The sequence below is a fragment of the Ambystoma mexicanum genome, chromosome 12 (genome assembly GCF_040938575.1).
Source record: "Ambystoma mexicanum isolate Mex_15411 chromosome 12, UKY_AmexF1_1, whole genome shotgun sequence".
NCBI classification, from domain to species: Eukaryota; Metazoa; Chordata; class Amphibia; order Caudata; family Ambystomatidae; genus Ambystoma; species Ambystoma mexicanum.
The window spans coordinates 652,678,936-652,705,015 of NC_090936.1; the positions used below are offsets into that span (position 1 = coordinate 652,678,936).

Sequence of the window (26,080 nt, forward strand, 5' to 3'; positions counted from 1 at the left end):
GCACACATCTCACTTCAGACCTGGGAATGCCAAGTGTACGAATCGTGCAAGAGTGCCGAGGACACGGGATTAGCAGTAAGCCAGACGGCGGTGACAGAGCAACGTTCCTGTGTAGGCTGGTCAGTCCACTGGATGGCCCAGGGGCGCTTACGTACAGGATTTGGTGAAGGTTCCGGGAATAGTTGTTCCCACTATTCTAAAGGGTCGAAGCGCCAGTACAGGCCTGCTCATTCGATCAGAGGCAGAGGGGTCTCACAGGACGACAGCAGTGCAGGGTGCCAAACCTTCAGCGGGTCACCAGCGATTTCTCGACTCAGCTTCTTAGTTGCAGGATACTTGGCTCCTTATCCTCCGTTCGGGAGAACTCAGGAGATCGACATGGTAGTGGTGTTTCCAGCCTCCTCTTATCCAGAGTTCCCTTCGCGCCAAAAAGCAGAGAGGACCCAATGGGAGATCTGCCCACAAAACACTCACACCATACGTGGACCTATCACGGACCACAGTGGTCCCAGGCATTCAAGACACTCTAGACTCTCTGGCACCCAGGATGTGTATTGGGAACAGACATCCCAGCCCACATACTGGAGGCACACACAAGGCATGCAGAAGCCCGCAAAAGCGTTGTGTTTCACGGGAAAGTGCATGACCAAATAACGACTGCCCCGGGTCGGCTCGACCTGGGGGAAGGTGAAGGGGCAAGACGGTCAACAGACAGGACAAAGAACCCATGGCATGGCCATTTTGGAAGCCAGGCCACCCATTTGGGCCAAACGCGGGAAACGCGGTTAACATGGCAAAAAGGGGTTCAAAACGCAAAGAAACGATAGCTGCCACCAGTCCCATCCGTGATACACTTGCACATAAGTCCAACGAGAGTTTCTAAGGCCATTGGAATGACTAGAGTCCCAAGAGCGCGGTAATGTAAGTTACGGTGCACTCTTGTTTCATGTTGCTCAAAAGCTGCAACATGAGGATAGGACTAAGGGAAACAAGTCTCCCGGTACTGACTGTCTTAAGGGCGGAAGGCTGCGCTTCTCTGGCAAAGTCTAGATCAGGGTGTAAAACAACAGCAAAAAGTTTGGGGGTTGCCACATGGAAGGAAAATTACCTACAATTATGAAATCTTTCCTAACACTCACAAACAAATATGGACCCATACATGGCAGCGATGCAGGCGGGCTTCTCAGCAGTGAATGAAAAGCTAGACCGTATTGTCAGTAACATCGCCTCCATTAAGGTAGACATACAAAAAGGGAATACTAGAGTCACGAAAGCAGAAGACAGGGTAAGCACACTAGAAGATACAACAGCCACACACGGCAAAGAGATTAAAATAAATCTTAAGGCGGTGCGCGACAAATGCGAGGATCTAGAATCCAGACCACACTGCAACAACATCAGGGTGGCCGGTATGCCCTACAGGACCATAAATGTCCCTATGGAGGCATTCCTGGAAGATGCTCTCTGCTCGATGATCCCAGAAGCACAATTCTCACAACAATTCCTAGTGGAAAGGGACCACAGATCATTGGCCACATCGCCCAAACCAGGTGTGTCCCCCACAGGCACCATCACCACCTGCTTATTGAATTACCGGGCCCTGATCCTTCGCGTATCTCTGTGAAAAGGGAGCCCTGTTGTACGACTCAACCCGGAGCCACATCTAACGCGACTTCTCGAACAGAGTACAGGCAGCTCGATGCACATTCGAGACAGGAAGATACCCTATGCCATGCTCTTTCCAGCTGAACTCCGTCTGCAACATGTGGGAAGGGCCCACTTCTTTGTAACACCGGAAGATGCCATGACTTATATTCAACAGCACATCCCCGCTGCGCCAAACAATGGATGACAGGTGAATTAACTTGGTTCATGTTCTACAGTCCTTATACTTGAGTCCTCGACCCAAGCACAGGGCGTGGGCCAACCACTTCACCTAAGCCATAGGTTGCGGCTGCCGCAGGCGGCAGTTTTTGATGTTAGCAGGTGGGGCCACACAAAGCCATCCACTGTTTCAGTTTGTTAATTTGGGGCAAGGGGATACATTGTCCTGCTGGAGGGATGGTTGAGGATGGGGACGGCAGCGGGGAGGGGGGGGGGAAGGGGGGTAGTTTGTTTATGGAAAACACTGACTGTTGGAAAAGCTATGGCGCCCATAAGACTATCGCAAGATGGAATACCATGATATATTTTGATCAAAAATTTGCGGCACCCGGGGTGAACCATGGAATTGGACTACTAACCTGGAATATTAGAGGGCTTGTGAACCCTGTAAAGGCCAGGAAAATTATGTCATACACAAAGAGGCACAAGGTGGACGTACACTTATTGCAAGAGACCTGATCCTGAATTCTGTATCCTGAAAATTTCGCAAATTCAGTTACGTCTTGCATTATCAGGGTCAGGTTGGGCTCGGGGTCTCTTATGTATAGCATGGCATCATCTGCGTAGAGAGAAATAAATTGGGGGGGGGGGGGTTGCTACTGGGAGAGTCTTTCGCCCGAGACTGGGGTCCTCTGCAGATAGGCACCGACTACTCCATTCAGTCCAGACAAGGGGGTGGGGGGAGGAGGGGGGTGATGAACCTCACACCAACGTATGGGATTCCAACTGAATAGGTCAGTGGTGGATGCTGAGGGGCGGTTTATAATTGTATGGGGTGTCCTGTGAAATCAAGGAGGTGATACTAATCAATACATATGGCCAAAATACTGACACTACAGATTTCAACCTCCACGTCATGGCACAGTTAGCACCCCTGGGAGACTGCAGAGTTATATGGGGGGAGATTTGAACACTATTTTAGACCCACAAAGGGACAGGACATCCAGACTCCCCACACCACATACCAAAACTGTCCCAACAATATTGCAGGGGATGTCCACATTGCCTTTGGTTGACGTCTGGAGAGAGCTTCACCCCACCCTAGAGGAATACACGTTCCATTCCCGGTGCACAATTCTAGCTCACGCATTGACTACTGGCTAACCGCCCCAGAGTTTGTTCCCCAGCGGGGACACTGCTCCATCCTCCCGCAAACATTGTCAGACCATTCACCGGTTATACTGGAAATGGTAATGCAGGGTACAGAACCAGGCACGCGGTTATGGCGGATGCCACCGGCCCTAACGTGTGACAAAACTATTATTGAACCCTTGCGGGTAGACATCATAGAATTCTTTGACTGCAATCTGGGATCCGTGGGATCGATGGCCACTCTATGGGATTCATTCAAAGTCTGGTTACAGGGGCACCTACTATGATGAACGGTAGGTACATTACGAGACATTAGAAAGTAATTAAACCAGGCGGAGCTTATCTTACGCTCTCTCGAAAACACTCAGACCCCAGGGCCCGAAACCCTTAAGCCACTGCAAGACCAGCTAGAGAGATCGAGACCTCCCTGAGCGAGAAATAATGTACACCACAACCGATAAGGGCCAGACGATGGCAAAGGTAATAAGGCAGGGAAGACCGTGGCAAACCTAATCAAAGCAGAACACGGGTTTAAGCCAATTACAAATATCACGGGGAATGAAGGGACAGTCCACACTGTTGCTGGAAAGAACAACAACGTATTTTTAGACTTCTACTCTGAGTTATACACAAACACTGACCAAGTGTCGGAGAGCGTGCTAGAACAATACATGTCCTCATTTCCACTTCCCACGCTGGAACAGGTAGACCGGGAAACACTGGAAACCCCCCCTAGCCCCTTACATTGGAGGAAATTGGGTAAGCGATAAAAGACTTGACATCAGGGAGAGCCCCCGGACCCGATGGTCTCCCGGCATACTGGTATAAAGCCTATTCGGCAGAGAGGTGTGGGAAGAAGCGCTATCCAGTGGTACACTCCTGGAATCTATGAAGTAATCAATCATTACAGTCCTGCTCAAACCACACAAACCCCCGCACGACCCCAAATCCTATCGCCCTTTTTCATTGATAAACAGTGACACCAAAATATTCGCAAAGGCCATAGCAAATAGGCTGCTACCACACATGAATAAACTGGTCCACCCAGACCAGTCAGGATTCATCCCCACGAGATCCACCTCCCTAAATCTCTGTAGTCTCGCCATAATATCACAGTTAGACCCCAAGGAAAAAGTAATAGCGATTTCGTTCAATGCTGAAAAAGCATTTGACGGTCTCCTGGAAATATATGTAGGCCACAATGACCCATTTGGGATTTGGACCAGTATTCCTGAGCTTCATTCGGGTGTTGTACAAAGACCCCCAAAACAGGAATTAGGACAAACCACCCTACACAGAGGTATATGCCAGGGTTGCCCCCTTGCCCCCTCATTTTCGCCCTCACGAGAGAAGGTATGGCGGCATATCTACGACACAGACACTCGTGGCGGTGTCCCCCCACCCAATTTATTTCGCTCTACGCAGATGACACCATGCTATACATAAGAGACCCCGAGCCCAACCTGACCCTGATAATGCAAGACGTAACTGAATTTGCGAAATTTTCAGGATACAGAATTAACCAAAGCAAGCCCGAAATTATTCCGTTGACGCCAGGGACAGAAAGTTCGGACGCCACTATGCAATTCTGCTGCTCCCCAACCTCAGCCCGTTACTTTGGGATCGTAGTGGCCACCAACAGAAATACACTATACAGCATCAACTACTACCCATACATAAAACAACTCGAGACCAAATTGTCCCCACAATGGGGGACCTGTTCCACGGGTGGGGAGTGGGGGGAGAATTTGTAGAACTGAAGGATGTGCAAAGAAAGATTGGCTCAGGGCTCACAGTAACATTGCAATTCCACTGTCTGAAGGCAGCGTGTAGGCAAAGATGGCCATCTTTCCTGGCCGAACCGGCCCCCCACCCATTTATACTCCATATTATAGATCAGGACGGGATAAGAGTGAATATCTCTACGTTAGACAACACAGTTCAATCCCACACTCCCCTCCCAAAACACAATGAAATCAAACTGGGAAAAGGACCTAGACAACAATTGAGGACACACAATGGGCAAGGGGCTGCCAACATACTAAACCCATATCCCTTAACGCAAACTTTAGGCTAGTGCAATTCAAAATTCTGAACCGCCTGCATATCACCCCAGGCAAAAAAGAAAAGAAAAGGAAAAGAAATCTCAAGATTTGACCACTCCAAACAGTCCCTGTGTCCCAAATGCAAACTCCCAGACGCCAACTCTATACATATGTACAGGGAATGCACACCCATTCGGCAGAAGTGGCCACCAAAATTAGCGAAATACTAGACATCCACATCCCTGCCACTCCACTGAATTAGTTACTGGGGGACATGGAGAAAATAGCCATCAAGTTGCGCAGGCTCGTCTATGTGGCAAGTGCGGTGGCTAAACGCAACATCCTCAAAAACTGGAAGTCGAAAGCAGCACCCACAATATATGCATGGCTCAAAGACCTGGGAGTGGCTCCAACGAGCCGGCCAAAAGACATGGGCCCCACTCCCACTACCTCACTGCTAGGCCTGATGAGGCCTAACCAGATTTGAGCTCAGAACGCCCTATAACAGTTGAAAAGTAACATCCATGACACAGAACGAATAGCTTTTCATAAAACACAATGTACCATGATCTATGTTAAATGTATTTATATACTGCAACCGTCAGTAGAAAATAAAGTTAAAAAAAAAAGAAAACCTGTGAAGGCGCTTTGAACCCTTGGAGAGATGGGACATCTCCTGGTAACCCTGCAAGTGAGCCTGGTTGGAAGTGTCCCTGGATCATCCAGTGGACTGTCCAGCTCAATCCCAGATTGCTTCCCAGGAGCATTGCTGTTTCAAGTTTCAACCCGAGACTTTGGGGAAATACTAGCTTATCCAACAAAGCACCCCCTTCTGTCAAATTTCATCACCGCAGTCCCTTAGGGTCTATTCATTCCACAAGAGTTGGGAGCTCCTGCGTCACTGTGCAACAAAGACTGTCGCTGAAGGCGGTTTTCCTGCGTTCCTTCCTGTGCCCCGGGACCTGCTGCATCAGTATTTTCTTCATCCGAATCAAGAGTTACAGCGACTGTCCCAAACCAGACCTGTATCTGCATTTGCCTGTGCATCTGGAAGCTAAACCGAGGGTGGGAATCGTACCTCCGGCGACCACATCTAGACCTGCCAAGTCTGGACCAAAACCAAGCTAAGGGCGATGAGTAATGAAGTCACTTACCGGTGGCCCTTTGTTCATCCAAACCCATTGACGCATTAAAAGGTTATTTTGGCTTGGTTTGTATTCACTTCCTAAAGCCCTAGCGACCGTGATTTGGTCTGGCTATCTTCCCAGAAGTGCTCCCCTGTTCATCTAACAGTGTGGCCTCCTAAACAACTGTCCACCATGCCATTGTTTAGAAATCCTTTCTAACAGCTGCCAATAGCCCATCCTGGACACATTAAAGTAAAATGTAAAAAGCCTGTAGTTGCCCACAGGAGACCCACGTGCACTCTTGTCGGACTTAGTCCTTCTATCCACTACTCCAAAGTCACCTAGAGCTTAATTTACTGTGGAAAAACTCACATTTTTATAATGAAACTTCAATACAAATTAATCCAAAATCGTAATTACAGTTTGGCCCAAAAGCAGGGCTGTCAGAATTTCGAGGAACAAAGTTACATAGGTTGTTTTAAACCAATCAAACACTATTCAAATCAGGTGCAAGTGTTCAGTATTCACACTCAGTTTATACAGGCTCTTTTTCTATAGTCAACTCAAATGGTTATATATATTAGCAGACACGTTTTGGATATTACATGATCTCCATCTTCAGGGCTTTGAGTTGTCCTTCATAGACACCAATTCTAGTCTATTTTTTCATCCATTTCCCTCTACTCGTAGCCAAGAGTGGGTCTTGCCCAGCTTGCATCACTACTAGCTTGCCGGGTACTCAGCTGTTCTCCAAAAAAAGTCTCTGCGGTATCCTGTTGGAATAATTTGCACTATCGTCACGGTCCGCGAGGCAGGAGGCCGGCACATCATGAAAGTAATCACCAACCACAAAGTTTCTAAAAACAAAGTTATATAGGGCACAAAGTGTCCCTGGCACTTTACTTAACCTCTTTAGTGCCAAAGGCGAGATATTTCGTCCTTTTTGGCACTCTGTTTTGTGCAATCCCTGCAAAGCAGGGACTGCACAAAACTGTAATCCAACCCCCGGGCTATGTGAGGAGGAGGTTCCTCCTCACGGCCCGGGGGTTGGATTACCTTCAGTTTTACATCGGCGTGCATAAAAATAAGTTTCACTGTGTCACTCACCCAGCAGGATGGCTGCCCTTGCCGGACAGTGAGACAGCCAATCACAACAGAGTGAATTTGGGTCTCCTAGGAGACTGAGCACAGGGAGTTTCGGGCACCTCCCTTGCTCCGTCTGGGGAAGGCAGGAAGTGAGAGGCGGGCTTCACTCCTGAATCCCGCCAAAGAGACAAAACCTGGTTTGGCACGCAGAGAAAGTCTCTAGAAGGACCTTTCCACAAAGACATGGCGAAAAAAGAAGACTGGGGACCATTTTGTCAAAGATGGCTCTGCGCCATTTTGAAAAAGATGGCTCCCGCGGTTAGCGTTACCGGAGCTGCAAACAGCCACGGTAAATGCAAACCATGGTAGTTCAAAACGAAACCACTGCCACCAGCTATTCTGTAAGGAAAGGGTAACATGTTACATGAATCTAGACACAGGGGATACTAAGTAACCCCTCCAGCACCCAGATTACACAGATTATAAAATAATGTGTGCTGGGTCTAGCAAATTACAATGCAAAGTAAAGTCAATTTCACTTTACTGCTCTGGGAAACAGTTTATCCCAGAGAAGGTATTTAAACCTTGGGAAATCTGAAAAACTTCCCTGTGTCACTGCACTGAAGGTGCTGTGTGACACAATGTAAAAGATGATGCCTATGGAGTTTGTCAGACTCCATAACCAAAAGAAACACACAGAAAACACATAGAATGTAAAAGTTCAAAGTCCCAAAGTTCAGCAAAATAGCTGAAGGTCTCTTAAGGTGGGAGGAATTAGCAAGTTTTTGAGAATTCTCCCCGACAGCCCTCTCCCCCACACCAAATAGATGGGAGGCATCTCATGTAGCCCTCCCTGGAAGCAAATTGCTAGTGCAATCTGTCCCTAGAAAGGAGTACATGAGATGCCCCCCCCCATCCATTTTGGTGGGGGTGGGTGGGCACCAGAAAACATTGGAATGCCCCCCCCCCATGCATGAGGCAGTACGTTTTTGTGCCCATCTGCCCCTAGGAAAGGGGCAAAACAAAGAAAAGTAAAACATTATTTTGGGTGGGTGTGGGGTGGGCAAATAAACCACCATGTATGTTTTTAGTGGAAAGGGGGTGCCCACGGGTGTCTTTTTGGAAGTACATGGGGTCCCGTTTTTCTTGGTGGCTTCGACACCCTAGGCCCAAATGTGTAGGTAGTCCACAAGAGCAACATTTCTCAAAATCTGCTCTGTCGAAAGATTCGGTGTTACCAGTGGTTAGCCTTTTCCCTTTGCGCCCAGGTAGGTGCACCCACACATGTGAGGTACCGTTTTTGTTGGAACACCTGTGGGAAAGCGGGAAGGTATGACATTTGTTGTGTTTCCGTGGTTTTCATAACGTTGACACATTTGCAGCTGACCTTTATCATACCACCCTTCCATTTCCCAAATGTGACCTACATTTAGTCGCTGCTTTAGGCACTATACACTTTTGTAACCTGCACAAGTCGTCTACCCTTCAAAAGGTCTGCCTGTGCCCTTTCAAAAAATGTATGCTTGCCCTTCCTCACCACATTTGTTTTCCTTATTTACCCATGCTAAATATGTCAGTTTAGGCCGTGAGCATAAAAACCCTGTGTAACGTGGCTCCGTTTTTGGCTTGTGGTATTGCTTGTTTTGTGAAACATTACGAAAAAATGTGTGCTTTCCTAACTGGAAGAGTCGGGGGAATGTAGCAGAGCATTGTTTTTCTCAAAATTCACAGAAGCCATTGCCTTACCGGCCAACTAGGTCCACCACATACCTTATTTTTCTGTCATTTTCCCGATTTTTCCCCAAACAATGGAATTTTTCCCTACATAGTTGTTGCCCGACATGCGCAAATCAACCCTTCCTAAACTTGAATTTTGTCCACTTTTCAGAAATGTATGCCTCCCGTCTTCCTATTCAGCTATCCTACCCTTCTCTTCCATTCCGTCCACGCATGTCCTATAGAAAAAAAAAGGCCAAAAATAGCCTACCTCTCATAAGACGGCTGGTAACCATAATATGTTTTTTTTGGTTTCCACTCAACCTGTTCTTGAAAGCCTGGGAAATGGGGAATTCAGCACAGCAAACCATTTGTTCTTTGCACTTACAAGGAAAAACCCACAGGCTTCTTTGTACATCATTTTATTGGCATTTTCTGAAAAAACCCAAAAGGTTGTCCCTTTTTGGTTGGGATTGAATGGCGACATACCGAAATCACCAAAAAGGGCTTGGCACTGGGGGGGGGAAAACCCATGACAGTTAAGGGGTTAAGGTGATGCATGCAGGAAAAACAAAACAAAGAACTCTACAATGGCGAACAAAGTTATCCTACACTGAATAACCAGGAGAACAAAGTTATCCTACACTGAATAACCATAGGGACTGATCAGTGCCTCCAAAACAGATGAGCTTAGCAAGGCAAGTGGAGCAAAAAGAGTTTACCTACCTCCAAAAGTCAGGAAAGGTTCAAACCATAGCAAAAGGTAGGGATGCCCACTGATGTCTATGGAGGGAAAGTAGCAGAAAAAAAAAAATCTTTCCCAACAGTGGGCTCCTTCAATCTCGATCCAGGTTGTCAAAATTCTTTCTATGCCCAGAGTTGGGTGTACAGGATTTTGATCAGGTCATTGCCCTTACTCTGGTGAGGATATATGCACAAATTTGGAGCAACACTAGATCAGGCAATAAAATAGACATTAAGAGGACAGTATATTAGAGGATGGGGAGGTTTTAAAAGCACAGCAATCTGCGAAAGATCCAATGCTGGACAATAACATTCCTGTGCAAAGTGGGTAATTGTGAATATTAATCCCAATATATTTCATGATCTATTTATTAAGAGGCGACATGGGGTCCTCCCAAATACCTCTTATAAATACAAATAGGTAATGCAGAGATGCCAATCGTAAAACCTTTATGTATGTAATTCATGTCAGAGGTACATTTTTAAATACATATTTGTTTTGTACAGGTTGTACCAATTTCTGTGCACCACAACACTCAGTATCCAGATGTATTTGGTGGGGGCCTTTCCTTCACCCTGACACATAGGCAGTCTTAACATTTCTGCTGCTACAAATTGTCAAATGTTACTGGATGGCATTGGCCATTTGCAGTAGATTATTTTTTGTGGAGAAAAAAAAAATCAATTAAGTTTGTTTAGGTACAATATTAATCAGTAAGCTTATTCAAGACTGTTAATTTGTTTTAGAAACCAAGTTATATTAAACTTGCATTAAAAACAAACCAACTTCTATTTGTGTTGAATCACCTAGTATGCACAAAGATCAACTACAAAAAATAGGTTTGGCTAGCATGCCCAACCAATATCATTGAATGCATTGCAAGTTCAACATTTTGTCTTCTCCCTTTTATAGGTAGAAACGAAACACCAATCCATGACACCAGTGCCTACACTTTCAGAAACAGTGTCAAACTAAGTTCTTTATTTGTACCAATTACTGTTTGCAGGGGTCAAAAGAAGAAAAAAAGAAGAATAACCAATCTGTGGTGGCTATAACGTTTCAAGACCCATGCAAGTGAAAAAGTGTTATATCATCACTTTTTTCATGTCCAATTCCTCTTCCTGCGTTTGGTTCGCCAGATGCACTAGTTCAGTAACACCCTCTTGGCCAGAATAACTGATCAACGTAATCTCATGTTCTTGTCTTGTTGGGCGCGGGAAGGTGAAATTAACATAATAGAAAAGATTCAAATTGCATTCATGGCACTTTGTTTAATGATGCCTCCATACACCTACTCCAATATGAGCCAGAGCGTTTTTTTATTTTTCTTTAAATCCCTGCGGGCTGTGGTCAAGGCTATTCCCTGGACTATTGGCGCATGAGCTGTAGCGAGTGCTGGGCTCTGCACTTTTGGGACGTTTAGGGGAACTGGGTGAAGGACTCCCAGCTGCCATCTTTGGACTGTGCTGGTTATATCCAGTCCTAACAAAGGAACCTTCTTATGCAGAAAAAAGTAATGGGGGCAGTGGACTGATGCCCCTCACCAGAGGATGAAGAGACCGGAAATCAATGATGGGATGGTGGTAAACCGTATGTGTATTGACACGTGATGATCGGCAAGCACTACAGGTTAACAACAGACTCACATCAAAAGTATGAAAGTTAATTGTTTCATGAGCGGGGGAATAATCAGCTGGATGTTTAGTCCCTACAATGTGGGGGGGGGGCAATCAAGCCTCTGTGGGGAACAAGGTAGGGTGAGCCGGGGGCTCTGCGGGTTGGCTTGGGTAGCTGGTTAAAGGGGGGTGTTGTCCAATTCTTGTAAGATTTGGAAATAAAGGCCTTGCTTGTTCATCCCTTGGAAATAAGCTGGTAAGATTTCCTGTTGCAGTCATAGACCCTTAGCCACCATATTCAATGGGGAGGGATCATGGGAGTCAGAAGTCAATGGATAGCATGCCTGTGTTGCAAACAGCTAGAAACAGAATCCGCTGAGAAATATTTTGTTCAAATTTGAATAGGGATGCCAAAACAGGCAAGGGACAACGCCGAATCCTAGGCAGCACAATTAGCAGTTAACCGGTATAATTTTATTTTATTTTTTAACTTGCCATACAACAGTTTTCACAAGTTTGAAAAAGAAAATAGCAACGTTTGACCACACTTGTGTACGAACGCGACATAAATCATTTGATTACCAACAGAAAAACAAGACAATATGGAGGGAAAACATGAAAAACTGCAGATATTACAGTTAAAATGCGCATTCATATTTCTCACATAAAATAGATCACCCAGACAACAAAAGGGCAGAGAGTTTGGTTTCTATTCAAAAGGCAAGGATGAGAGCATTTTGCTTCACTTTATGTACTTTGTTCCAACTCTTCAACAGACAAAGGAAACATGTACATATGAATTCAGAAACTACTGCGCCCATCAGTCTTTGTTATTTTGCGTGGTTAGAACAATTGAATCCTACCAAATCAGTAAATATTTCCTTCACCAATCCCCTGCAAGGACCTCTACCATATCACACACTGCTTAGTGTCTTTGAGCCCGTATCACCTTCAGCTCCTACGAAATTTGGCAACCCAAGACCATTAAGGTATATCCAAAAAATACCATCAACAGCTTTTCTGCCACTATGGAGACTTCAACACTTCCCTTGGAAATAAGCTGGTGAGATTTCCTGTTGCAGTCATAGACCCTTAGCCACCATATTCAATGGTGAGGGATCATGGGAGTCATAGTCCCAATACATCTGGAGAGCATCAGCAGACCCCCTGTTAAACTGTCAGAAATGTTAGTGCCCTATTTAATGGTACTCAACTTATTGAACTCGGAAGGATCAAGGGTTGACACAAACCCACCAGGATTCGCACTCGAGACTGCAGGCAGCACCCAGATTGCTTAACCTTCCGAGTTATCTCACAGGTGAAATAAAAGCCCATTCTCTTAGCAGCTTTCCAAAAACAATATATATATATATTTTTTTTTTTAAAAACCCACTAAAATATTCTTCCATATAACAATCTGACACCCAAAAACAAACAATCAATTGCCACTTAGCCTGAATTTTGCGTTTCGTTGTGTTAAACTATAGCAACAGATATACCTCAAGAATATAAGTCCATCCTTTTTCATTAAAAACATCATGTTGAAAATGTTCCTTGTAGACTTCTTTGGCTTCCTGAATTTTTTCCTTGGTCACAACCTTGCCTGAAATGAGAACAAGGTTTCAGGTTAGAAAACAGCACTTGCTGCAACATGAAATGCCAGATGTTGCTTTACTGGTTTTATTTTAAAGGTTGCTTCCATATTCCGGAAAGCCAAAAACTTGAATAGTCAATAGGAGAATGCTGAATTACACTACAAAACTTAGAACTTCTAAAAAGCTCAATGTACATAACCTCCATATACACCAAGCACAATTAATCTGCACAATACTTGATGCCCCAAACTTTGGAGGATAGCATCTTGAAAGTTTCAGGGTGCTCAGTCGTTTATGGAATTGGATATGCAAATAAACCAGACAGCCTCTACTCTGAGGATGCTTAGGTGGGGCTGTAGACAATCGGGACACTCCCACTATATGCAAACTGAAGGGTGTACAGCCAGTGTTGAATTGCTAGATGAACAGAAACCATGCAGGACAATGGAGGGGCTACCCCGATTGTCATTTCATCAACACATTTTCCATGGGGAAAACAGATTTTAGGGGTTAGAGTTTTACCTTTAGAAGGGAAAATGTAGCACGTTTCCTACATAAAATGCCAGACTCATTCATGAAGCAGATACAAAATGTGCATGTCCTGCGTTTAAACTTTAATTCAGAGACAAAAAAGTGGCGTCACTCCAATCCTTCAGATACTTGAGGACTTTGTACCAAATCACATCAAACCTAAACTAAAGATTCTGCAAAGGGTTATTCAGCCACAATGAAAACAATTCTGTCGAACACACTGAGAACTTTAACTCATTGCTTGATGGCAACAACAAGAACATGGGGGTCAGACTAAGTTCAGCAAAGAGGAGAAAAACAAACAAAATGTGGATAAAAAGGCAGATAAAGAAGCGGCACAAAATGGCAACTCGTTAGGAGGAAACTGGTAAATAAAGGCCTATTTATGCAAGTTGGTCAGGAGGTCTAATTCGATATTCTGACGTACAAAGCCATGAAGGGCATCAAAGGGCTATTACAAGAGATATTCATTCCCTACCAAAACGCTCTAAGGGACACAGGCTGGACTTGGTTTGGAAGTTTGCTATGTTTACAATGCGGACCAGCATTCTGCTTGCATGTCCCATTGTGGGGTTTCACTGAGGTTTAATACATATGCCCCTCCTCACCCCCAAGATCTATAGATTACATCCATTGTTGCTCTATATGTGAACCTACCACACAGTGCATGAATGCCACCCCTCAAATCAACCCCCAACAGCCCGGGAAAGCATGGCATGACTGGGGGTGTGTGCCAGGCACATTACAAATAAGAAACAAAAGTGGTAGGCTTGTAGCTACGTTTCTGGTACCCTAGTATTGGCAAGCTTCTTTGTTTCTAACAGGCTCCTTGAAACGCAGATGGGAGCAAAATTATGAATTTAGTTTTCTAACACTGACTTCAGAGCACACAGTTGTGTCTACTGTAGAATCATATGACGTTTTAATGTTGGGAACCAGGGGTTCTCCTGGTGATCGAAGCATGCCATTTGGAGGCTCTCTGAGGGAAGGGTGTGGGCAGACCTGTATTTCTATTCTCAGCCTTTCCACTGCAACAGTCAAGTATGGGGCAATGGTGGCATGTAATCTATGAATATAAAAGGAAAGTGTATTTACTATTTACAAGACGTAGACGTCAAAGAAAGTGATGAATAAGTGAAGATCGGCAAGGGAATTACCAGGTCTTTGGTAACAAGGGGCTATTCAAAAGTTTGTAAATAAGAGTAAGGCCCATTTTAACATTTCTAAGGACAAGCAGGGCACGCAGACAGCATGAGGACTGCAAGTGAACTAAAAGAGGGCGCGAGATAATGCTCGGGCGGGTGCCTCCATTAAACACTAATTCAAAGTAAGGCTCCATTAAGATCATACAAATGTAAATCAAATGACAAAGTAAATGAAATAAATTGGCTTTGTCGTCACTCGGAACAATCTTTGCTGCGAACATTTACATTTTTACCTTTTAAGTACTTATTAAGAATATATTGCAAGCCGTAGAAGACAGTCTCCTCATACTTCACTTTTCTTATTTTCGCGTTTTCCGTCTTTTTTTCGCGGCATTCAAAATAGGAATATACTTTGGTTGTATTGGGTGGATACTGCCTGTAATGCGTAACCTACATAAAGACAAAGGAAAAATAGTTCAAGAAAGGCCAACTCAAATAAAAATGTCAGTCTACAATTTGCACCTTTTCCTTTGAAACCCACATTGTATGCATGAACAAGCGTGGTACTTGAACGAACGTGTGAACCCTATTGAAGCAGCAGGATCTGCTCCGTGTGCAAAAAGCCATAGTTGTTGCTTTACTGTCATTCCAGCAGGATTACATTTAGCTAATCCAGTCACGCTCTAAATCTGTTTTATTTCCTGGGCTATAGAAGTCCATGGATAGCATGCCTGTGTTGCAAACAGCTAGAAACAGAATCCGCTGAGAAATATTTTGTTCAAATTTGAATGGGGATGCCAAAACAGGCAAGGGACAACCCCGAATCCTAGGCAGCACAATTAGCAGTTAACCGGTATAATGTTTTTTTTTTTGATCTGGCCATACAACAGTTTTCACAAGTTTGAAAAAGAAAATAGCATTGACCACACTTGTGTAAAAACGCGGCATAAATCATTTCATTTCATTACCAACAGAAAAACAAGACAATATGGAGTGAAAACATGAAAAACTGCAGATACTTCAGTTAAAAATGCGCATTCATATTTCTCACATAAAATAGATCACCCAGACAACAAAAGGGCAGGGAGTTTGGTTTCTATTCAAAAGGCAAGGATGAGAGCATTTTGCTTCACTTTATGTACTTTGTTCGAACTCTTCAACAGACAAAGGAAACATGTACATATGAATTCAGAAACTACTGCGACCATCAGTCATTGTTATTTTGCGTGGTTAGAACAATTGAATCCTACCAAATCAGTAAATATTTCCTTCACCAATCCCCTGCAAGGACCTCTACCATATCACACACTGCTTAGTGTCTTTGAGCCCGTATCACCTTCAGCTCCTAAGAAATTTGGCAACCCAAGACCATTAAGGCATATCTAAAAAATACCATCAACAGCTTTTCTGCCACTATGGAGACTTCAACACCCAACGAGCGATCATGACATTTTGGCCTAGGCTCTTTGGTCAAGCAGCCTTCTACTCTGCACCTGCAAAGGAAGATGCAGAATCATTGGGCGGGCAGTAATCAGCCAAACATCAACACATTCTACTCCACCACATTTTAATATTGCTTTATATTGTGGCAAACTCGAAGGGACAATGCTTGCATACTGTTCTGGTCTGGGTATTCATTCTATGGCAAGACAGAAGCACAGCATTATGGTAGCTGAGCTCACGCCTATTCACCACAAACAAAGCTACATCTGTAATGTTTCTTTAAGTAGGGTCATTAGACCATTCAGCAAGCTTAAAAAAAATATAGACCTCTGGTCTAGTTCTACTGCGTACAACTTGAAAGCCATTGGCCTGCTCCACCAGCTGAATGTTTAAAGTCCAGGCCTGGTCCATCATCCACTGAACCCTCTGGGCAACCTTAGGCATTGAAACTGGGTATGGTCATCTCAGAGAGACCAGCAACTGTGTAATGCCTGCTGGTCTAGGACTTTCAGTCACTTGATCATTCCTCCAGGGGAATTAATTCTTCGAGTTATCTCAAAAGGCCCAGACATCAAATGCTCCTGCTGCAAATCAAACACCAGCATAGAGAATTTGCTTGACAGACCTTTTATACCAAGACTAGTATCCGGTCAAACATCTCAAGCACTTTCGAGTCCCCCATTGTAGAGGAGCTCATTGGCTGTCTGACATGGGTCAGTTGAGGTGGGGTGATGGAGTAACAAAGAAAACAAATTCATGATGTCACCTGGAGTCCATCAACATAATCATGGCAGGCAGAGATCGCCAATCTATACACTCTTTACCCTACTGTGAGAGGTTACAATTCAAAGCTTCAACTAGATGGCCTCTACCCATACACCAGAACAGTTGCCCAAAATTGCTCTTAATGTGCAGTACCTTAGCTAAGGCTGCAGCCCATGACTCATTGAGCTTTGTAGCAGATTTCAAGAGTCCTGGAATTAGACGACATTTCCTAAAGTCTTGCATGAAAGTGGCTACAGCGATCCGTCCCGCGATGGTGGGCAAATCATTCCTGCAGGGCTCTTCAGCAGCGATGGCATTCTGGGTGAAATACATAGCAAGTCCCAGAGGAACTGGAAACCACAATTTGGCCACCACAGATACTTGTGCTTTTATCCATATCAGAATCCTCATAATTGAGAGTGGCGGGAAGGTGTATATTGTATCCTGACCGTAGGTTTCTAGGAATGAGTCTGTTCCCTCTGCTCCAGAATCTGGTCTCCAGCTAAAATAGCGTGGCAATTAAGAATTCATCCTCAATGAAAGATCTATCCAAAGACGCCCCCAAATCTTTGAGATAGCCAGAAGAATCTCCCAGTCCAAACCCCAAGCGCTGGAGCCAGACGATAACGGGCATTCCAGTCCAGCAACTGGGCAGAGGAGGCTGGCCCCCGCAGTTCGGTCCTGTGGCAGGCACATCACACCTCATTGACCCATGCGGCTCAGAGTCCTGCTGCTCCTCAACTCCTCTTCCTTCACACCCCTCGCCCCACTCTATTGGCCACATCACACTTCACCTTTTCATGAGTTTGTCGAGCAGATGATAGGGTCTGTGCAATTATAGAGGTAGTAATTCAGTGTACTCCTGAACAGAAAACACTATGGGCCTCATTATGGGGTCCCCAGTCTGGTAAAAATACCATAACAATTGACAGTGCGGACAGCAACCACAAACCTCACCTCATAAAATGAAGGTGGCAGGGTAAGACGGTCGTTGGTATTGTGGCTTAGGTGCTGATAAAGACAGCCGGGAACTCCAGAAGGTTCTAGCGCCCATACGTGTATGTAATATCTTTACACAATTTCTTTCTTCTCCAATCCTACATCCCCGTTTCCACCCACCAAATCCCTCCTTGCGTTGTGTGACTTCAACCTTTGTATGGAAGACTCAACCAAACACTGCACACAAGAATTAACGCATCGGATCCTCAAAGTGCCCCACCCATGTGCCCCACCCACATGAAAGGACAATGTCTTTACCTCATTTGCAGACATGACAGACCTTGCTAACCTACCTTTCCCCACCGTATCTGGATTGACTACTTGCTTCAAACCTTCAAAATACACTTTTCAATTCGTAAATCCCAAAGCATTGATCTCCAACTCTCCCTCAGTTTTACATTTCAAAGGAAAGCGGTTATCAACGGACCTAAAATATGCCCACAAAATCAAGCTATTATCTCACTCCAAAGAGACTTCAATTAGTGGACCAGCTGCTATACCTACTTTTCATTAAAAGTAGAAGCATGGCTTGGTGATGACCAATTCCCGGTTATCCACGAAAGTATCCGATCAGGCTACAAGATCAAATGTGCAAATCGTACTAATAAAAGAGAAGGGGCGGGGGTTAATGCTGGTTCACAGGGACTCCCACGGTCTGAACCACAACATCAACAACTGTGAATCGTTCGCTGACCAGCTCACACCTAATCCAGTTTCCTCCTCCGAAATACACCACCTTCCTACAGCTGCCTCGCTCATGCAGCTGCCAGCCAATCCGTGGATCACCAATTTTCAACTATACAGAGATTTCCAAATCTGGCTTGAGAAAGAAGACAAGCCTGCCACAAAAATCAATTGGAAACAATCATGTTGCACTATACTTCAAATGGTTAAGGGTCCGCCTTGAATGGCTGGTCACTCTCTGCATGGCATCTTCTGCAATATAAATGCAGTTGCTCTTTGCTCTCCAGTACACCCTTCCTGGGGAGACCACTCATCCATCTGGTTCACAATATTCATAGACTCATCACCACTCAGAAAATCATCCAGAGGGACCCAGACCATGGAAAGACATCCAAATCAAGACCCAAATAGAAAGCCTAGACGACCAAATGACCGTCCCACAGACGGACTGACAACCACACCAAATGAGAAACCCTACATCAATCAATTTGATCACTTACGCCTTGCTCAGCATAGAACCATAGAAACCTTTTCAAAACAAAAAAATAATAAGGCTAAATGGATCACACCCGAACTAAATAGCCTCAAAAAGGAAAATCATGGGGGACAACAAGGGGGCACAGACTGGCATGGCCTTGTAGGAGTCTAGCTCTGTCACCTCCATGCCTTTCGGATGAACTTAATGGCGCACAGTGCTCCACAGAACCCAACAACCCACAAGTGAAAGGCTCTGGAGATGGTTTAGCTTCTTCCTGGGGAGTCGGAGCACGACTAAGCAAAGGATTTCAGAGCGGGCAGCCGGCCTACTGCAGTAGACTGGCAGTCATCACAGCTACTGAGGCATTGGTCATCACAGCTACTGAGGCATTGGTGTCCACAGGGGACAGTGGCACTCGAAGAAGCGGCGCAGCCCACATAGGGCAGAGGTGGCTGGAGCAGGCAGGGGTGCCGGCGGAGTAGCTCCAAAATCGGGCCACTACACCGCCTGCAGGCATACCGCAGCACCAGGAGGAAATTGTTGGCTCTGCCATCCAAGGAGTCTGAAACGTGTCCGTAGTGGAGGATGTACTTGTGGGTCCCCAACTCACCGTAGCAGCTTTGGCTAGGCATCCGAGGGATTTTTGCGCAGGCCTGCAGGGTAAGAGTGACAGTTGGAGGGGGTCAGGAGGCCTGCAGGATACAGTGGACAGTGTGAAGGGGAGGAGCCCCCTGGCCTTCTGCGCATGGACGAGGAAGGACAGAAGTGCTGAGGTACATTGGTGTGCAGGGGCCCTGCCATATTGGATCTCTGGGCTTTGTGCAAGAGGTGGCTTGGTGCCTGCTGCAGCATACACAGTGGGTGGGAGCTGCAGACACAGTCGGCACAGATAGTGGACTGCAGTGAGTGTAGCCTGGGTGATTGGACTTAGGTGGAGACGGCCTGCACACTGCTTGTAAGGGTGGTAGACAGTGGGCCAGGGTGTGGCTGGGGTCGGAGGCAGCCGTGCTGGCTCTTATTAATTCTCTTCCATGTCTTACACAATTTCCTACTCTTGCAGCAGACGAGGCCACTTCCACCCTTTCTTCATCTCTTGCCTCAAGCCTTGATCAACTATCCTCCTTCTCCTTTTCAGCCCACCCGTAAACCTGCCCAACCTGGGCTTTCCTCTCATCTCTGTTCTATGCAGCGTCTTCTCCGTCATCTGGAAAGACGCTGGTGCAAACTTCGATCTCCTGCTAACCACTCTACTTATTTCTCTTATCATGCGCTCTATGAGGACTATCAATTCTGCTAAACGCACTTATTTCTCCGATCTTCTTCATAGTCAATCTGCTCACCCTATGCGTCTCTTTCAAACTAACTCGGCTCCTCTCCCCCCCCACCCCCAGGTCTGATCCTTCTATTAACTCCTCTCTTTCAGCATTTGACTTTGCTCATTTCTTCTCTCGTTAAATGTTAAAGGTATTTGTACTGCGCACCATCACCAACGGAGTTGGTCCCCAGGCGCTCTGGCGGATCTGCAAATGAGAAGGTAGGGTGGGTTAGTAGGTGAAGCGGGAGTAGGATAGGGAGACGAGTCGTGTTCTGTTGGCAGCTTCAACTCGGTATACACCGGGTGCTGAGCTTCGGTGCGAGTATTGGATCGGTGTCGGTCCTGGTGTGCTGTTGCAGTGTTGTGAAGTGCGTGCGGGTTGTTATGCGAGAGATGGTTGTGTGAGATTTTGAGTGAGATAAGTCTGCAGAAATGCTGAGTTTTTGGTTAGTCGGTTGTATGAAGGTTAACGGAAGTTCAGAAATCTGTCTGAGTGTGGCGCTCGGCAAAACTCCCAATTTCATCGGGGTGGGCAAAGGGCTGTGCCTGGTTGGGTTTTGGTTTGCGTGGGGCGCTCCCTGTGCTGTTCTAACGCACTTTGTAAGTGTTACGATTGCTCCTCGCTGTTCTATTCTAGCCCGCTCTGTAGGTGTTCTAGTGCCGCTGGATTGATTAATGTGGGTTGGGTGTCTGTTCTCCTCCTTGGGTGCTGGGCTGGTGTGGCAGACTCCTCTCAAACTTTGTATCTAAATGCGTCCGCCGGTTTGGATATGGTACGTCCGAGGGGAGTGGGTGGGTCATTTAGGGTTTCATCTGGGTATCGAATCAGTCTCTAGAGGCCTCCTTTTGTGGCTATTTCCCATGATATCTTATGGTCTGTCGTGTGGTCAGTTCTTTGTATTCAGTGTTTGTCCATTTGAGAGTGGCCGAGGTTGGTGTTATTTTCGTTATTGTTTTAATGGGGTGGACATTCTAGTTCGTCGTTGTTGATGTTACGCTGTGAAGAGCCATGATTTGAGGAGTTTCCTGAATGCGAGGTGGTTTGTTGTGTTCCGTATATTCTTAGGTAGGTCATTCCAGGTTTTCGGTGCCTGGTGAGAGAAAGGGGATCCTCAGAGTTTTCTTCCGTTATAGGGTTTTGGTTCCAGGCGGATGTCGGTTCTTGATCTCAGTGTTCTTGTCGGTTGATGTAGGCGTAGTTTATCGCTTAGGAATTCTGCGCCTTGTTTGTGTATTGCTCTGTGCGTGATGCACATGAACTTTATTCACTGTTTTAATGGTAGCCAGTGTAGTATTTTTAGCGCATGTGTGATGTGTTCTCTTCTTGGTACTTTGAGGAGGAGTCTGGCTGCTACATTTTGTATGCGTTGTAGTTTTTTTTAGACGTCGTACGGGCATGCCCAGGTATAGGCTGTTGGCGTAGTCTACTCTGGACATGATCAGAGCGATGATGGTAAGTGTTTTGTTGGCGAACGACAGGAACGGTAGGATCCTTTTAGCTGTGCTCGCAGGAGGAAGAAACATTTGAGTAGAGAGTTTACTTGTGGCTCTAGAGTGAGGTTGTTATCCATCAGGACCCCTACGTTTTTTACAGTCGATGATGGTTCTGGTGTGGTGCCGAGTTCTCTTGGCCAGGGGATGTAGCTGATGTCTCCTCCCTTTTTTGAAACAATTATCTCGGTTTTGCCTGGGTTGACTTTGAGGTGGTTCAGGTTCATCTAGTTGAATATCTCACAAAGGCAATTCTCCAGTGTGGGGTTTTCTTCTCGGGTGTCTTGTATGTTGAACATTATTGGAGTATCGTCGGCGTAGTTGTAGCATGTGAGGCCGTGTTTTTTGATGTGTTTGATTAATAGGTACATGTAGATGTTGAATAGAAGCAGCGAGAAGGATGATCCCTGTGGTACTCCACACATGGAGTGTCTAGGTTTGGATTTAAAAAGGTTTCATCCATACGGTTTCCGTTCGGTTTGTTAGGAAGGATTTGATCCATAGTAGGGCGGTGTCTGTTATCCCTAGTCCTTCTAATCTCTTTATGAGGATGTCGTGGTTGACAGTGTCGAAAGCTGCGGACAGATCAAGGAGAATCAGGGCGGTGCTGTTGTCCGAGTCTGTGTTCGTTTTTAGGTCGTCCCATATTGAGAGGAGAGCTGATTCGGTTCCTCTCATTGGTCTGAAACCAACTTGAGCCTGGTCTAGTAGGGAGTGCTCTTCTATGAATTCTTGGGTCATTTTGTAGACGTGCGTTTCTAGCAGTTTGGCTATGTAGGGTATATTGGAGATGGGTCTGTAGTTGGATACATCCTCTACGTTTCCTGTTGTGTCTTTGACTAGCGGCTTGATGTACGCTGATTTGAAGGCCTGTGGTACTTCACCTGTTGAGATTGAGCGGTTGAGCAGATTCCTGTGTTATTTCATGGGGGTTCCTTGTTTGAGGATTGTTTTGTGTATGTCCGCGGGGCAAGGGTCTTCAGGAGAGCCCGATTTGTTGCTTTGGTTTACCAGTTTGACGAAAGCCTCAACTGATATTTCTGGGAAGCTTCGTAGCTTGTTTGGGTGTTCCTCGTTGGTGTCGCTGGGGTTTGAGCTGTGATTGCTTGGTTTGTTTTGCATGGTGTGTTGGATGGAGGTTATTTTGTTTTTGAAGTGGTCTCCTAGGTCATTGCAAAGTTTCATCGATGGAATTGGCGTGTTGTTGCAACCTGGTGGGTTTTTTATTTTGTTTATGATTTTTGTGCGTTTGGTGCTCTGAAGATTCGGTTGTTGTAATGTTTCCTCTTCGCTTTTTGTATTTCCTTTTTATATGTGGCGGATCTGTTGCAGGAATTTCAATTTGTTAGCAGTGGTGTTGTTGGTCCCCCATTCAGATTCTAGTTTTCGGTTTTTCCTTTTCATGGCGTTGAGTAGTGGGGTGAACCATTTTGCTGTTTTCTTATGTGATGGGGTGAAGGGCTTTTCTTTGACGATGTTGTCTAGAGTTGTTGTGATCCAGGTGTGGAGCAGGGCAACTTTGTCTAGGTCCGCTTCTTCCATGGTTGAGGCTTGTGGTTTGCTGAGTTCTAGGAGCTTGGTTAGGTTGGAGTTTTTTATGGTTCTCCAGTTTCTTTTCATCATGATCGGTGGTTTTTCTTGTTGGTTTTTTGTTGGTGCGGCCGTTGTGATTATGAATGGAATGATGAGGTGTTCGCTCCACAGTATTTGAATTTGAATTGGGGGTGCCGTGGTGATGAGATCCTTGTTGGCGAAGATTGCGTCAACTGTGTGCCCTGCTGAGTGTGTTGCTCCTTTGACTAGTTGTTGTAGGTTCATGGCTGCTAGTTGGGCGGTTAAGGATTTGTGTGTGGTTGTGGTTTCTTCGCCGAACCAGATGTTGAAGTCTCTGAGGATGATCAGATGATTGTGCTTGATGGCTAGGATGGGGATTGCTTCCTTGACTGCGCCTATGAAGGTCGCATCGTAGGTTGTTGGTCTGTATATCAGTATGAATTTCAGGTTAGTTTTGGGGTTTACTGATAGCCGTAGTATTAAGGATTCACATTTATCAATGTTTAGTGGATCTTCCAATTTGATGGCCAGTTGTTCCTTGTGGATGATCGCTAGTCCCCCCCCTCCCCTCTTTTGGATTTCCTGTTTGCTTGGATGCATTTGAAGTCTTCAGGCAGGCAGTTGTTGAGGGTGATCTTGTAGTTGTCGTCTAGCCATGTTTTGGTTACAAACAGGATGTCTATGCCTCCATCTGGTTGTATATTTCCGTTGAATGTTTGGACATTGACCTTGCGTTTATTACGTTACAGTGGATTCTCTGGGTGTGATTTTGTTTTGTGGTAGTCCGTTGATCAGGTATGTAGTTGTCTGGTCGTGGTTTTTCCGCTTTGGTTTTGGTGGGATGAAGAACGGCGACGGCTGCTTCTTCATTGAAGCGGTCCAATAGGTTGATAACAGGGCTGATCAGTCGTGGTGTTTTTACTGTGATGCTGCTCGGATGAAGATCATCGATGGCTTCTTCATCGAATCCGATTGTTGGGTCTGAGGTAGCATTGTTGGTTGCCGGGGCTTCGCCGTATTGTGTGGGATGTTGTGGAAATCGATGGTGCCCCTCTGTTCTTGTGATGTAAGGGGTGATGGGGTTGGAGCTCTCCCACTCTCTTGTTGAATTCTTCCATCTTTTTTTCTGGGTGTTTCAGGAAATTCTTTGCATGTCTCGTGGTTTCCGTGTTGAGGCGTCGGTGTTCCGCGGTTGTCGCGAGGTAAGGTGTGATGTACAAGGATTTTTCTCTTACAGATTTTGTTCCGGTTATTGTACCGTTGGGTGTGTTTCCTTCCAATAGGGCTGCTTCGTCTGGGTTCTGTCGGTGTTGTGTGTTTGTGTTTCTTGCTGTACGATCTTGTTCCCTTTCTCTGTGTCCTTTTCTGGGTCGGGCCATTTTTCAGTTTAAGGTGCAGGCGTATTCGGGTAGTTGGTCCTCTATGCTGCGTTGTGCAGGCGCAGTGGTCTTGGTTTTTTCATTCTCTGGATACGCTGGGTGCTTTCTCGCCAAGTCTGTAGTTTCTGTCGGTGGGTAGGGTGCGTTTCCTAAGAGTGCATTGTCGGGAAGGGTTAGGGTGTTGAGCAGTCTGGTGGAATGGGACTTGATTAAGCTAGGTAGTGATGGGTTTCCGGGATTAATAGAGTACTGAACTGAGCACAGTTAAATTAGGGGCCTTGTACAATGGGAGATGGCTTACACCTAGGAGGGTGACAGAGTTCTGGACCTAACACAGCTGGATTTGAGGGTCAGCCGAAACAGTGGAGCACGATACTAAGCACGGATAGACTCGAGGGACTTGCAACGTAAGGAGGAGGCCCATGCCCAGGAGAGCAACAGGGTATCAGACTGAGCAGCTGTATTTGAGGGTCAGTTGTAGTAGTACTGTCCGATACCAAGCACAGCTAGATCTGAGGATCAGTTGAAGCGGCGGAGAACGATACCAGACACAGCTAGATCTGGGAGTCCTGCACAGTGGACGTCTCCCTTGGGTTCACCGAGGTGAGCCAGCCATGTAGGTTCCGGGGGGCATGTACTAATTGAGGAATGAGTTTGAGGGCGCAGCTAGGACTTAATATCTTACCATGCAATCTGGACACAAAAGACCAACTAGATTTAAGAGCCCTGTATATTGGGAGAGAGGCCTAACCATGCAATCTAAACATCATACAATGCAATTTGGAGACAGAACCCCTGCTAAATTTGAGAGACAAGTTCACGCCATACGCCAGGATATTGTATCCTCATCTTCTTTGAACTGTTCTCCTTTACTTTTTCCTACTCCCATCTCTAATTTTGTTTGTTTCCGTCTCTGATGGGATAATTACCCGACTGCCGCCACTACTGATCCTATTCCTTCTACGCTAATTCCTGAAGTCTATCCACTCCTTGTACCGTTTCTTGTTTCCTTCTTTAATATTTGCCTTTCTACTTCCAATTTTCCTTCCGCTTTCAAACATGCTATTATTCCTATTCTAAAAACCCTATGGCTAATCCTCTTCTTTTTTCAAACTTTTGTCCTATTTCTCTTCTACCTTATCTATCCAAGCTTCTGGAGCGCCTTTTATGCTCACAAAGCTCAACATTTTCTACTGATCTATCTCTCCTTCCTCCTTCTCAGTCCCCGTCACTCTACTTAGACGGCATTAACCGGTGTGCTTAACTCTCTCCTTACAGCTCGATATTCTAGACACTCTTCTGTACTTATTTGTAGATTTTGACACCGTGGATCATTCTTTGCTTCTGAAATCGCTCTATTCTCTTGGTCTCCGGGGTTGTGTTCTATCTT

The 26,080-nt window shown here is 45.6% G+C and overlaps 1 protein-coding gene across 1 annotated transcript in view; it reads right to left on the bottom strand.

Annotated features, from left to right (window-relative positions):
- The window catches only part of NAMPT (nicotinamide phosphoribosyltransferase), a 559,899-nt gene that overhangs the window by 409,611 nt on the left and 124,208 nt on the right, over positions 1–26,080 (bottom strand). The window contains exons 2-3 of the mRNA XM_069629129.1: positions 14,876–15,032; positions 12,811–12,914 (exon numbers count right to left, since the gene is read on the bottom strand). Of these exons, the coding sequence (XP_069485230.1) occupies positions 12,811–12,914; positions 14,876–15,032 (261 nt within the window). The remainder of the gene's footprint in view (positions 1–12,810; positions 12,915–14,875; positions 15,033–26,080) is intronic.